This window comes from Acomys russatus, chromosome 4, assembly GCF_903995435.1.
Source record: "Acomys russatus chromosome 4, mAcoRus1.1, whole genome shotgun sequence".
Taxonomy (NCBI): Eukaryota; Metazoa; Chordata; class Mammalia; order Rodentia; family Muridae; genus Acomys; species Acomys russatus.
In genome coordinates this window covers 41,852,038-41,866,495 of record NC_067140.1, presented here as the reverse complement: position 1 = coordinate 41,866,495, position 14,458 = coordinate 41,852,038, and the positions used below count along the sequence as shown (strand labels likewise).

At 46.2% G+C, this 14,458-nt stretch overlaps 1 protein-coding gene across 2 annotated transcripts in view; it reads left to right on the top strand.

Annotated features, from left to right (window-relative positions):
* The first annotated feature begins 12,036 nt into the window (after positions 1-12,036).
* Tcp11l1 (t-complex 11 like 1) overlaps positions 12,037-14,458 on the top strand; it is a 29,544-nt gene continuing 27,122 nt past the window's right edge. Inside the window, exon 1 of one of the 2 annotated variants that reach the window (XM_051144273.1) lies at positions 12,037-12,211. In XM_051144273.1, coding sequence (XP_051000230.1) covers positions 12,052-12,211 — 160 coding nt within the window. In that variant the 5' untranslated portion in view covers positions 12,037-12,051. The remainder of the gene's footprint in view (positions 12,212-14,458) is intronic. The other variant, XM_051144274.1, reaches the window with a different exon arrangement.

The window sequence follows — 14,458 nt, the reverse complement described above, 5'->3', positions numbered from 1 at the left end:
ATTATTAATTCAATTTGTATAGAGAATCATAGGGATTTAGAGGATAAAGCAGTTATGTATTTATGTAACAAGTATTGGGCTGGAGAGCTGGCTTAGCAGTTAAGAGCACTTGTTGCTCCTGCAGAAGACCTGGGTTTAGGTCCCAGCACCTACATGGTGGCTCACAGTCATGTGCAACACGAGTCTCAGAGGGATCCAGCATCCTCTTCTGGCCTCTGTGGGAAATGTATCCACATGGTACATCCACATGCCCAATCACATAAAATAAGTACATCTAATAATAAAAGTACTTAATGGAAAATCTAGTTACATATTAGTGGGGATATGGGTTTGTTTTATTATAGTTGTTTTTGTTTTGTTGAGACAGGGTCTCTATGTAGACCAGGCTGGCCTAGAATTCCTCCTGCCTGTGTCCCAAGGGCTGGAACCAAGGGTGCATGCTACAGCACCCAGCATGGTTTGTATTTTAGAAGGTTCTCCTTAAAGATGTAAAACATACACTGACACTTGTTATACAATGGATTTTCTAATTACCACCAACTAATTGTAGAGAGGTTTTTTAAAAAGGTTGTACCCATGCTTTTGAAAATTTAAACATTTTAAGCTTACATTGGGGTTTTCAGGTGTATAAGAATGAGATGAGCAGGGCATGGCGACGCACACCTTTAATCCCAGCACTTGGGAGCCAGAGGCACCCAGATTGCTGTGAGTTCAAGGCCAGTCTACAAAGAGAGTTCAAGGACAGTCAGGGCTATTACACAGAGAAACCCTCTCTACAAAAACAAAAACTGAGAGTGGAATAATAAATTCTCACAGGTGCACATCAGCATTGTTAACCACAGCCTCTTAAAGAGCAGTCTCCTCTAGTCTGCATCCTCGCCCATTCTTTGTTTTCATTCCAGTGCATTTTAGACATAGCACTTCTTTCAGCCCATCTCTCCAAAGTACGGTAGAACTGTGTAATTGAAAACATTTTAAAGTGGTAGGGAAATAATGTCCCTATCTGCTGGCATGCCATGAGTGATCTCTTACTTTCTGACAAAACTAATAGCAGGTAGTTTTTGAACAGAAGGCTGACAACTATAATATATATGATAACCCTTATTTTAGGAAAGCCAGGTTTTGGGCACAATTAAGAAAAAGGCAGCCAAGTGTGGTGGCGCACGCCTTTAATCCCAGCACTCAGGAGGCAGAGGCAGGTGGATCACTGTGAGTTCAAGGCCAGACTGGTCTACAAAGTGAGTCCAGGATAGCCAAGGCTAACACAGAGAGACCCTGTCTCGGAAAACCAAAAAAAAAAAAAAAAGGCAGCCAGGCATGGTGGCCCAGGCCTGTAATCCCAGCACTCAGGAGGCAGAGGCATGTGGGTGACTGTGAGTTTGAGGCCAGCCATCCAAGCACTTGGGGAGGCAGGGACGGGGGAACTCTCTCTGTGAGTTGGAGACCACTCTGGTTTATAAAGAGTGCCCAGGACAGAGAAACCCTGTCTTGAAAGAAGGAAGAAGGAAGGAAGGAAGGAAGAGGCAGCTTTAGAAGTGGTGGAAGAAGGGCTGGATCAATAGCTCTAGTTAAGAGTGCTGATTGCTCTTCCAGAATACCCAGGTTCAATTCCCAGCACCCACATGGCAGCTTACAACTGTAGCTCCAGTTACAGGGGTTCTGACACCTTCACAGATATACATATGCAGGCAAACACCAATACATATAAAAGCTAACATTTTAATTCTTTTTACTTTTATCTTATGTGCATTGGTGTTTTGCCTGCATGTATGTCTATGTGAGAGTGTCAGATCTTGGAGTTAGACAGTTGTGAGATGCCATGTGGGTGCTGGGATTTGAACCAGTGTCCTCTGGAAGAACAGTTGGTGCCCTTAACTGCTGAGCCATCTCTCCAGCCTAAATTTTTTAAAGTGGTGAAAGAAATGAGATGATGACTTCAAGGTGAGAGGAAGTTCTCAGAACAAGGCTGCTGAAACTGGTGAGATCCACATAGTTGGCGAGCAGCTGCACACTATCTGATTTGCAATCTTTGTTTTGGACATACTTAAAGCATGAATCTTTGCCTACTAGAACTAGCGCCTTCAGGAAAAGCCAGTGCATTTGGCTTCCAACTGCTAGCACTGTTGATGCTTTATTTATATTTTGGATTTTAGAGTTGAGGGTTTTTTTTTTTTCTTTAATGTAGCCTTGGCTGTCTTGGAACTCACTCTAGACCAGGCTGGCCTCAAACTCAGAGATCTGCCTGACTCTGCTGGGATAAAAGGCTCTCACCACCATGCCCGGCTTGTTCATTACCTTTTTATTTATTTTTCATTTTCTATGTATCGGCATTTTTCCTGCATGTATATCTGTGCACAGTGCGTGCGTGCGTGCGTGTGTGTGCGCGCGCGCTCCCCACTGAGGTCAGAATGGGTTCAGATCTCCTGGAACTGGAGTTAAGTCCCTTGTGAGCTGCCATGTGGAAGCTGGGCATTGAAGCCAGGTTCTGTCTAGAAGAGCAGTTGGTGCTCTTAACCACTGAGCCATGGCTCCAGCCCCTGTTCATGCTTCTTGAAGAAGCAACATTCTAACAGAATGATCATTCCATGGAAAACATTCTAATAAAATCACAGTTTAAAGGCAGATATGATGGCCTGTGTCTAACCCTGGTACTTCAGAGGCTGAAGCAGGAAGATTGTGAGTTGCAGCTTAGCCTGTGCTACACAGCAAGATCTTGTCTGGGGTGTGTGTGGGGAGGGTGGGAGAGACTTAGCTCAAACTCAGTAACATTTTTTAAAATTACATTTATTTGTGCAAGTGTGTGCACTCAAATGTACATGTCAATATCAGTACAATCTGGAGTAGGTTTTAGAGCTCTTCTTCCACCATATGTAGGTTGGGGTGTTGGTTCGACTAACGCTCGGGAGAATTTTCCTATATAGAGACAGAACACTAGACACGAACAAGGGGGCAAGTCTGCATTCTGATCAAACCTCGTTTATTGAAAATTTTCACAGAGTTTATATAGGCACAGAGGCATGGGTGTTTGTGTAAGCAAGGGTTGCTATGGATACTTAACTCTGGAATGCTCCAGCAGGTATCTACCTTTACAGCTCCTATAATTGCAGGAGAGAAATTCCAGGGAGGATCTGGTTAGTCAGGAAAAAGTTCCCAGAACTGCTGCTTGCAGGCAGCTGGCCTTTAATCTGATCTTATCAGTAATCTTACCGGAAAAGGAGTAGCTCAGGGGTCTAGAATGACCGGCCCCCAAAATAAACCACAACAGGTGTCTAACTGCCGACCTATGACAAGGTCAGCTGGTTTCTGGTGAATGGCAGACTGCTGGAGAAATAGGAACCTAGGCTCTGACAAGATGGCTGGACATTGGCCATGTAGCTCGTCCCCTACAGGGTGTCAAACTCAGGTCATCAGGCTCTGCAGTAATCTCCTTTACCCACTGAAGCAGCTCACTAGCCCAAAAATAGGCTATTTTATTTTAAATCTATCATTTTCTGAAGACATTATAAACTTCAAGGCATAGGGCCAGTACTACTTTGAAATCCTTAGAGATCTATGCTGGGTCACTAGAGCTGTCTCTGTCAGCTCTGCTCTCATCCATTCATCTGTGATGCCTGCTGAGGGGCCCATCTCCATGTGTGTACTTGATGTTTACAAGACTGTGAACTTGTCCTCCAGTCTGCAGAGTCGGCTGAGGCAGCCTCCTGTGGACTAATGAGACAGGCTTTGTGCACGTCAGTTTGGCTGGCCACATTCTACCCAGGTAAATCTGAAGCATGAAGGAGCAACACTAAGAAACAAGGAACAGTTAGAGAAATCCTGTGTGTTCCAGGGGTGACAGCAACTCTCCAGGACAGCTGTTACCTTTCTCCTTCCAAACTGCAGCTGGCGCTGAGCGCCCTTTATCTCAAGGTTAGTTTGAGTTTCCAATCTTTACAGGCACAGATCAAACTGGCACATGTGTGAACGTTTATAATACTTAAAGGAAACTCTAAGTATCAAAAGGTTACAGATGAATCATCCTGACCAGGTGGTGGTGGCACACACCTTTAATCTCAGCACTCGGGAGGAAGAGGCAGGTAGATATCTGTGAGTTCAAAGTCAGCCTGGTCTACAGAGTGAGTTCCAGAACAGCTAGGGCTATGTAGAGAAACCCTGTCTCAAAAAATAACACCATGACCATTTCTAACAGTAACCTTTGAGGTCTCCAAGAAGATGACAGGGCCCTGCAATGAGGAATCCACCTTCATTGTGGTAACACTAACCACCCCATGCCTCCTCTGCTGCCAGGTTCTGTGCAAACACTGGACACTTTCTGGGTTGTTTGCTGCATTCTATGTAGTAAAGTTTCCTCCTAAGCTGACAACCACCACCCCGAAATCAGCTTCTGGCTAAAAACTGCTCAAAACACTCAAATTGCTGAGTTCATAGGAGCCTGACATGAATATTTTATAATACTTTGAACTCAAAAATACTTCATCCTAAGACTGTCAAGCTGGACGTTGTGGAAAGCTTGGCAGAAATAGCTTCATTATTGTAAATAGTTTTACTGTGTTAGAGTTAAAATCTTCCCTTATTATTTAGACAGAAAGGGAAAAATGTTGCAGAATCACACTGTGAGATTGTGTTGTTTACTGGGAAAAACTGTTTCTATCTGTGGTGTGGCTCAGCCCTAGCACACACCTGTGTTTCTGTTTGAATTAAATAAAATCAACCATAGGTCAAGAAACAGAGAAAACTAGTTGATAGGGAAGGAACATAGAAAACAAAAAACAAAACCATAGAGTAAGAGGAAATTAGGAGGACAAATAAAGAGACTCACAGGAAGTAGAAGGGAGGGGCAGTCCGTTTGAGGGTTTTTGAGAGAGCTGGAGAAGAAGAGCTTCCTTTTGTGTGAAGGAAGGTCAGCTGGGTGCTTTTTCTGCCTCTCTGAGTTAGCAGGCTTTCACCCCAGCATCTGGCTCCCAAGTTTATTGGCAAAATGGAATGTTTGAGATTTCATTAGAAACAACATCCTGCAACAAGGAACTTTTCAGGCAACATATAAATGCTAGAGCCCCATTCGCAGGTGGTTGGATGCTGTTGGTTGCAGTTTGTTAACTAGTTATGAACAAAGAAGAAACAACAAGAAGAAATAAGATCTCCCGATGAGCTGGGCTCGGCACACGCCTGGAATCCCCGCACTCAGGGAAGCAGACCTCTATGAGTTGGAGGCCAGCCTGGTCTACACAGGGAGTCCAGGACAGCCAAGGCTACACAGAGCAACCCTGTATGGGGGTAGAGGTGGGGGTGGGGAGAATCTCCTGTTGTTGAACATCCAACTTGCCCTAAGGAATTCAACACCCCTAATCAGCAGAAAGTTGTCTCACGATAACTTCTCCCCTTTCTCTATCCTCTCCCCTCTCTTATATAGTGTTAGGGGGTTGAAAGGGAAGAAAGGGGGTGAAGAGGGGTGGAAGGAAGAGGAACCCACAAAGTAGCAAACACTGACTACACAAGTAGACCTCTGCGAATTTGAGGCTAATCTGGTCTATACAGGGAGTCACAGGCCAGCCGAGAGCTACACAGTGACAGGCCTTCTCAAGAAGCAGAACCACCAAAACCCCACAAACAAACTAGGCACATTAGTCTGAATTCAGATAGGAGAAGTGAACGTTTAACTAACTGGATAGCTTTTTATTTAGTTGTATTCATCCAAAGTGAATCGCCTGAGAAGTGTATAATTTTTAATTTGTATGGGTATCCCGTATGTGAGCATGTAGGCATAAGGTTATTGTGTAGCTCAAATGCTGATTTCTGTACCCCCCCCCCATATCTGGCTGCAATCCTTGTTCTGAGAATCTATCTCAATGTTGTATAAACTCTGCTCCCCAATTGTCCCCTGATATGCCAATAAAGCAGCTTACAGCCAATCGCTGAGCAGGGGAGAGAATAGGGCTAAACTTCCTGCCAGCCAAGGGAAGAGTTAGAGGAAGGAGGGGACTCAGCCACAGGCAGAGGTCCAGGGGAGAGGAGCTGGGCAGGGAAAGCTACAAAGTGCAAGTATCTCTGGGATGTATGCTGGGAGGAACCCAGGTTAGTTAGAGGGCTAAGAATAGAGTAATACGCTGGGCTGTGGTAGCACGCGCCTTTAATCCCAGCACTTGGGAGGCAGAAGAGGTGGATCGCTTGAGTTCAAGACCAGGACAGTCAAAGCTACACAGAAAAACCTTGGCTCAAAAACCAAAAAAAAAAAAAAAGAAAGAAAGAAAAATAGAGTAATAACTGCTTAGTTATTGTGTTGTGATGCTTATTATTAAACAAATATATAAAAGAGTCTCAATTATTTGTGTGATAGCTGGGTTAAGAGAGAAACTAAGAAACAAACACGTTTTTGAAAAAAATAACTTTAACATGAGCACACCAACCACTGGTCATGTGGAGATCAGAACACAACTTTGTGTGTGTTTTAGGAATCAGCAGAAGTTGTCTGGGTTACATGTCAAATGCTTGATGGGCCAACTCCATCTAGGCATCCGAGGATGACTTATTTATTTATGCATTTATTTATAGTTAGTGTGTGTGAGTGTGTTCTCAAGTTTGAGGCCTGTAAGTGGGGGTCAAGGGACAACTTTCAGGCTTCCTTTACCATGTGGGTTCCTGAGGTCATGATGGAACTCGGGTCATCAAGCTTGGTGGTAGGCAACTTTACCCACTGAGCCCTTTCACCAGCACTGTCTTAAATATGTTTATGTATGTGCATGTTTGTGTGTGTGCAGCTGCATGCTGGTACCCTGAGATCAAAAGAGAGCAGGGGCTCCCCTGGGCTGGAGTTACAAGGGGTTGTGAGCCACACCTTGTGGGTACTTTGCACCAAACTCTGGTCCTCTGGAAGAGCAGCAAGCCCATCTGTTATAAAACAAAAACAATGTGCTGCCTGGTAAATGGTTTGAGGGGGCTCCACTGTACTGTACCCAGGCTTAAATCTTTTAGTAATAACTACATGTGCTTTTATAGCGTTTGAATCCACATTTTATAAGCAACAGGTAGAAGACTGACTGTTTTGCTTTAAGAAATGCATAATTTGGGGGCTGGAGAGATGGCTCAGAGGTTAAGAGCAAAGGCGATTCTTTTGAAGGTCCTGAGCTCAATTCCCAGCAAACACATGGTGGCTCATAACCATCTATGATGAGATCTGGTGCCCTCTTCTGGCCTGCTGGCTCACATGCAGACAGAACACTGTATAAATAATAAATACAACTTTAAAAAAAAAAAAAAAAAGAAATTCATAATTTGGCTGGGCGGTGGCGGCACACACCTTCAATACCAGCACTCGGGGGGGCAGAGACAGGCAGATAGATCTCTGAGAGTTCCAGAAAACACAAAGTTACACAGAGAAACCTTGTCTCGAAAAAACCAAAAAAAAAAAAAAAATTAATTTATGCTCAGTTATAAAGCATTTTTTAAAAAACCAGTTAGGTCACATGTCTTTTATTATTTAAGATCGAGGCAGATAACAAAATGTTTTCTGTTAGTGTAGTTTGCTATTTTAGTGCCTCAGGCTTGGGGGTGGGGGGTAGTTTTCTCCGTGCAGCAATGACCGATCATGCCATGCGGGCACCAACTTCACGGACCTAAGGAGATTAGACTACCCAAGGAGGCTTGTCCTGACATGGTATTTAGGGGAAATGATCTTCCCTTCTGGACCGCAACCTCTCCGAGGGCTCCTCTAGTTTATGAACAAACCAAGCGGAGGAGGGAGAGAGGGAGGGAGGGAGGGAAGGAGGGAAGGGGGACAGAGAGAGAGAGAGAGAGAGAGAGAGAGAGAGAGAGAGAGAGAGAGAAAGAGAGAGAGAGAGAGAAGTTGACTTAGACGGAGTCAATACTCAATTTTCAAAGTCGTGTGTGTGTGTGTGTGTGTGTGTGTGTGTGTGTGTGTGTGTGTGTGTGTGACAAAATGAGTACAAGGGAGTGAAGTTGACGTAGACGGAGTCAATACTCAATTTCCAAAGTCCTGGCAGGGAAGGTGGTTTTACCTTTAGCTTCCCTTTTCTCCCGCGCCCTGGGCGGAGCGCCTCCGCTTTTCCGTACGGCAACATGGCGCCTCCCTGCGCAGCGCGAGTGACTTCGAGCCGCCCATCGCCGCGCTCCCTCGGCCCGCACCGGGCCCCGCGCCAGCCTTTTCCACACAAAAGCACGACAAGTAAGGCTCAGCTCCGACCCACCGGTTCCCGAGCCGCTTCGTGGCGGCGGGAGAGCTGCCCGACCGTCCGTACAGGAGCAAGGCGCCGCCCCACGCAGGGCAGGCGCGTCCCGCCTCCCACAGCCCGGCCCTGAGGAGCGGTCTCCGTGGCCGCTGCCCACCGGAGAGGGGCTGAGAGGCCGGCCGCCCTCGGCACCGCGAGCCAGGTGGCCCGGGAGGGCTCGAGGCCCAGGCGCCCAGCCCGCCGCGTCGCTCCCGTCTTTTCTCTGTGCTCGCTCCGCAAGATTCGCGGACACAGGGAGCTCGCCAGGTGAGCGGGGTGGGGGAGGCCGGCGGGCCAGCCCGGGGGACACCGGGCGCAGGCACCGGCGTTTCCTGACTTCTCCCGGCCGGTCGGGTCCCCGGGATGAAGAGTGGAAGCGAATAGGAGAAAGGGGAGGGTAAGGCCCACCCTCCAGGCCGCACTCCCGGCGCGCCCCTGCCGCTCCCTCGCCCGCCAAAACAGCTGTTTACAACGGAATCTCGACGCGCTTCCTGGCGCCGGTGGGCAGAGATCTTTTTTTTTTTTTTTTTTTTTTACTGAAAGACCCTTCCTGGAGGATTCTTTTGTGCTCAGCTGGGGCCCGTGTGCAGCTCCCACAGATGGATACCGGTGCCTCGGTTTTCTGCTTAGGTACCATAGATCAGGTTTTTATGATTGCTGAGTGAATGAATGAGAACCCCCGATGCAGCTCTCTAATTCGAGTTGCCAGGCGTGGACTTGTTGTTGTGTGCCAGCCTGTGGTTGCTGTGTAGTTTTTAATCCCTTAAAAGAGGAGGCGCATAGCTCTGTTGAAAACTGAAGTCACATAAGCCACCAAAGAGCCAGAATCGGTCCTCAGCAGTGACGGAGAATAGGACATTTTAAGAAGAATTGATGACTTTTTACTAGAGTTATTGTCAGTTTTAAACCACAGGCCCAGTGCTACCCTAACACTTTGGGCAGCCTCTCCCAATACAGTGACATCACACAGATGACACAGGGATTTATGTCTTATCAACAAACGGGTGCCTATTTGCTGAGACGGGAGGGGGGGTTGCGGATATACTGATAGAGCATTTGCGGAGAATATGGGTGGTCGCGGCTCTTGAGAAGTTCAAAATCCAGGCAAAGAGTTTCATTTTGTTTGTTTTTTAAAGTACAAATTAGCACTTTCTCCATTTGACCCCCCCCCCAACTTCTCTTACCCATCTTTACTACCTGCCACTTTTGCATTTCAGGTGTCATGCTTCTGCCAGAGGAAAGAAATACCCCCTTCACACACACACACACACACCCAACACACTTTATAGCTGGGTAAAATTCTATTCCTTTCAAAGATAGGTCACATGTCATCTTTTCTGGGAAGGTTTTTCTCAGCTTCCTCCCGCTATTCAGAATAGCAGTGTCATGCTACTTTTGAGTTTAATTGTGGTTCCCTGCAAGCATGTCTGTCTTTCTCTCTCTCTGGCTAGATTGTTTTCATCGTTCTATCCCAGTTTAAATTATCTTATTTTGGCTGGACTTTAAGGCAATGATGGATGTTAACTGTCTAGCAGTCAGCCCTTCAGGACTTCGGGGAGACGTGTAAACATTCCTAAGGTTGAAGGAGGGGCCCTAGAAGCAGACAAGAGTCTTGGGGGCAGTCTCCTGAGCGTCAAGGAGTCTTGCCTTTTCTCCTTTCTGTACCCAGGGAATGACTTCCCCTGGGCAGCTCCTCAGCATGTGAGGAGGATATGGTTTTATATCTTATAGAATCTGTAGTTACTAGTATACATCGGCTCTGTTGCACTTGCAAACTCTAGTAGGAGTAAGGACAAGGAAGGCATGGCTTTTGGAAGGAAAAGTTGGGCCGGGTGTGGTGGCACAAGCCTTTCATCCCAGAGCTCAGGAAGCTGGGGCAGGCAGTTCTCTCTGCGTTTGGGGGGCCAACCTGGTCAACATGGTGAGTCCTAGGCCTGCCAGAACTACATAGAGAGACCCTGTCTCCAAAAACCAGGATTGGGAGAGATGGGTGACAGGAGAGGGGAACACGACACAGTAAAATGCAGCTGGGTATACAGCCACCTTCTTAATCCCAGAGGCAGAGGCAGGTGGATTTCTGTCAGTGGTGACCAGCCTGTTCTCTGTATAGTTTCAAGCTAGCCAGGGTTATGAGACCCTGTCTTAGCAGCAACAACAAGAGACCAGAGCTACTTGGGCATGGAAGGCGCATTATTTTGACTCATAGTCCAGCAAGAGCATGAGGTGGCTGGTCACATTACATCCGTGGTCAAGAAACAGAGCAGCAAATGTTCGTGCACAGTTCTCTGGCTCCCTTTCGTTAGACCAGAACCCAGCTCAGGATATGGTGCTGCCCACATGTGGAGAGGAGCTGCACATCTCAGTGAACATAACCAAGAAAATCTCCCAGGCATGCCCAGGAGCCAGCTAAGCTAGACAGTTCACAAAGGGTCCTTTCCAAGGCGAAGCTACAGATCACCAAAGTGACAGATGAAATTGACAGTTACAACACGCCTGAAAACTCCAATCCCAGTGACTTTATCCTGTTTAATAGAGGGCTAGTGAGATTTTAGATAGTTAGACCAAGTGAATCTTCTCTCTCTAAGGTGCAGAAATGTGCCAAATCTCTTTAAAACATCATACATTTGTTTAGATTCTTTGACTACCTTCCAAGTGTGTAATGCAGCCAAATTAATGTTTATGACAATAGTTTGTGATCTTCAAAGTGTTATTCTCAGTGTTGTAAATGCAGAAGCATTGTCTTTCTTAACAGGAAATATCTAAAATAGAGAAGGGTGGGAAGTACTTAAAAAAACAAACAAACAAACAAATAAAACTTGAATAGCTAAAGAGATAGCTCAGTGGTTAAGAGCACTGACTGCTCTTCCAGAGGTCCTGAGTTCAATTCCCAGCAACCACATGGGGGCTCACCACCACCAATAATGTGATCTGATGCCCTCTTCTGGCATGCAGGTGTACATGCAGACAGAGCACTGTATACATAATAATAAATAAATCTTTTTTAAAAATAGCCTTAGTTAACCTGGGGCAGGGAAGATATTAATTCTCTAAACTACTTCCCATAGTGGGGCAGGTATGGAATACCTGTCCCAATTCCATGCCATCTGGTTCTAATAATTTCTGTCAAGCTACCTCTCATCCATAATCCCATATACTTGCTACTGTTCTTCATCTGGGCCAAATCCTCCATCCACGCTGGCCGTGTGCTTCTCCCCCACCTCATCCATGATGGCGCAGCCTCCTTCTCCAGTCTCTCCTCTTCCAAGATTCTCCCTCTTTCTGAGCCGGGAACCTTATCCATGCCTATCCCATTTGCCCTGCCCAGGTGTGATGGCCTCTTATTGGTCAAACAGGTTAGGCTCTTAGGTAAAGTACAGGAGGGGCAGAGACAACAAGCAATAATTAGCATCAAAATACATCAGACCAACCTCCAGCAGTTTCCCTTTTCTGTCTAAATAAAAAGGACATTCTCTTTGCATACAGTAAGAACAATTATGAAAAACTATAAGAACCAATAGGTAAGACTTACATACATAATGTCTAATCAAAAGGTATTTGGCAACTTTGAAGAAAATATTATCTATTCTATTTTGGTGAGTCTAAAGTTCAGACCTAAATCAATATCTATCAAAGCTCATATCTACAACCTAAAAATATCCATCTAGACCTAAAAGTATTTTCTTAACTCCTAAGCAACTAAGCTTAATTTTAAAACTATCTGGTCTTCAACCCCATCAGAGACTTGAGAAGGAATAAAATCAAAATAAAATACATCAGACCAACCTCCAACATCTTTCTCTCCTAGGAAAAAGAATAGACTTAACTGAGGATGTCTGAAAACCTTGACAAGTCCCATGTAGAAGGAGGAGAGCCAAAGCCGGATGCCTCTGAGCAAGGCCTGGAAGGTGCTCTGGAGCCCTCTGATGAAGCCTTACAGAAAAGAGCAAAGGCGGACTCACCTAGTCCCCAGAGAGTGGGAAGACCTCACTGTAAGCAAATTTAACTTTGATTAAAGTACTATGATTATTCTTTGCTTTTCTCTCTCTCTTTCTTTTTTTTTTTTTCTTTTTTCCCAAGATTGGGTTTCTCTGTGTAGCCTTGGCTGTCCTGGACTTGCTTTGAAGACTAGGTTGGCCTTGAACTCAAAGAGATCTGCCTGCCTCTGCCTCCCTGAGTGCTAGGATTACAGGTGTGTGCCACCACCCCGGCCATGATTGTTATTTTCAAATGGTTTCCTTGTGCCTGTGGCTCTGAACTAAGCTCTCATAGTATCACAAGACTGCCAGTGATGAGCAATTGACAATAGCAGCAGTTTCCCAACTACTGCTGCTTACTGCCTTGCTGTACTGCCTCCCGGCTTACTGCCCAGCTGCTTACTGCCCAGCCGCTTACTGCCCACCTCCTTACTGCCCAGCTGCTTACTGCCCAGCCGCTTACTGCCCACCTGCTTACTGCCCAGCCGCTTACTGCCCACCTGCTTACTGCCCAGCCACTTACTGCCCACCTGCTTACTGCCCAGCTGCTTACTGCCCACCTGCTTACTGCCCAGCCGCTTACTGCTCACCTGCTTACTGCCCACCTGCTTACTGCCCAGCTGCTTACGGCCCACCTGCTTACTGCCCAGCTGCTTACTGCCCACCTGCTTACTGCCCAGCCGTTTACTGCCCAGCCGCTTACTGCCCACCTGCTTACTGCCTTGCTGTACTGCCCAGCTGCTTACTGCCCACCTGCTGTACTGCCCAGCTGCTTACTACCCACCTGCTTACTGCCCAGCCACTTACTGCCCACCTGCTTACTGCCCAGCCGCTTACTGCCCAGCTGCTGTACTGCCCAGCTGTTTGGGTTTGCAATTGCACAAGAAGTGAAAATTTTAGAACAATGAATGTTCCCATCTCTCTCTAGCCTCAGTGGCATTCTACTTTCTCTGAAGTAGTCTGAGAAACAGGAGGGTAGAGTGAGACTGTAGCTTTAAGAATGAAAAGTGTGAGGCTCCTTTGAGCCAGGACTGTGCTTATGCTGGTAAAAGAAAAAAAATGAATGCATTTACCACACCTTAAATTCGTTTCCCCAGGGCTCAGTTCCCAGTGGCAGAGGGGATTCAGTTTGCTGAGTGAGTGTGGAAATCTTTTGAGGTGCTGGCAGGGAGGAGGCCTCCTAGATGAAAGGTGGCAAGCTCTGCCTGCATGCCCATCAGTTGCCCTGCTTATGTCTTTTATTAAGAACCCGTAAAGTTTTTGAAGTGAATCCAAAAATGCAGGTCTTTTGAAGGAGTGTCACAGTCTAAGAATGTCAGTGTTGATGTTATCAAACTGTAAATGAACGGTTGGTCTGCAGATTGGAAAGGAGAAATATTTTGGGGTTTTGGGGTGTGTTTCTAAAATAATCAAAGCCATTCTAGAATAATTTATCAGTCAACATAGCGTTCTTATAGCATGTACATACAAGTGGGCCTATTTTCTTAGTTTATGGGCACATAGACTAATAAATAGCACAAATTGTTCGCAGGGAAGTTCGCTCACTATAATGGTACCTGCTCTGCATATGTACTTGCTGTCTCCGATGTGTGTAGTTAGGGAGGTGGGTTCCCATCTTTCACACGAGGCACTGCCTCCTACGGTAGTTGTGGACGCTCAGCGGATCCGTGTAAAGCATGAGCACAGTGCTAGAAGCAGTAAACGTTCAGTAAACAGCAGTGGTGGGCACCACTGCTAGCATTATATCATCTGCTGCGTTATCTAATGGCAGGACTGAGTCCTGGGACGTGGATGCTGTCCTGTGGGTCTGAAACATCTTCCGTACGTCCATAGCTGTGGCACTATTGTAGTGAGAATTTTAGAATGTCATTTTCTTTAAAAAGAAAAACACAGGGCTGGAGAGATGGCTTAGAGGTTAAGACTGCCCCTCCAGAGGTCCCGAGTTCAATTCCCAGCAACCACATGGTGATCTGATGCCCCCTTCTGGCGTGCAGGTGTACACACAGGCGGAGCATGGTATACATAATAATGAATAAATTAATCTTTAAAAAAACACACAGAAATATTATGGGAATATGTTTTCATTTTAACACAAAGTGTGGGGATATGGGGCTGCTTCTCAGCAGGTGACTCTGATTTGTGACAGGCGCTAGCAGGGGCATGATTTTGCCGGCTGTAGATAGTTTGTGCGATTGTTCATCTTTGGGATTCTGGGGACTTTTCAGAAGATGTATAAATGCTAGGGCCCTGAGAGGTGGGAGG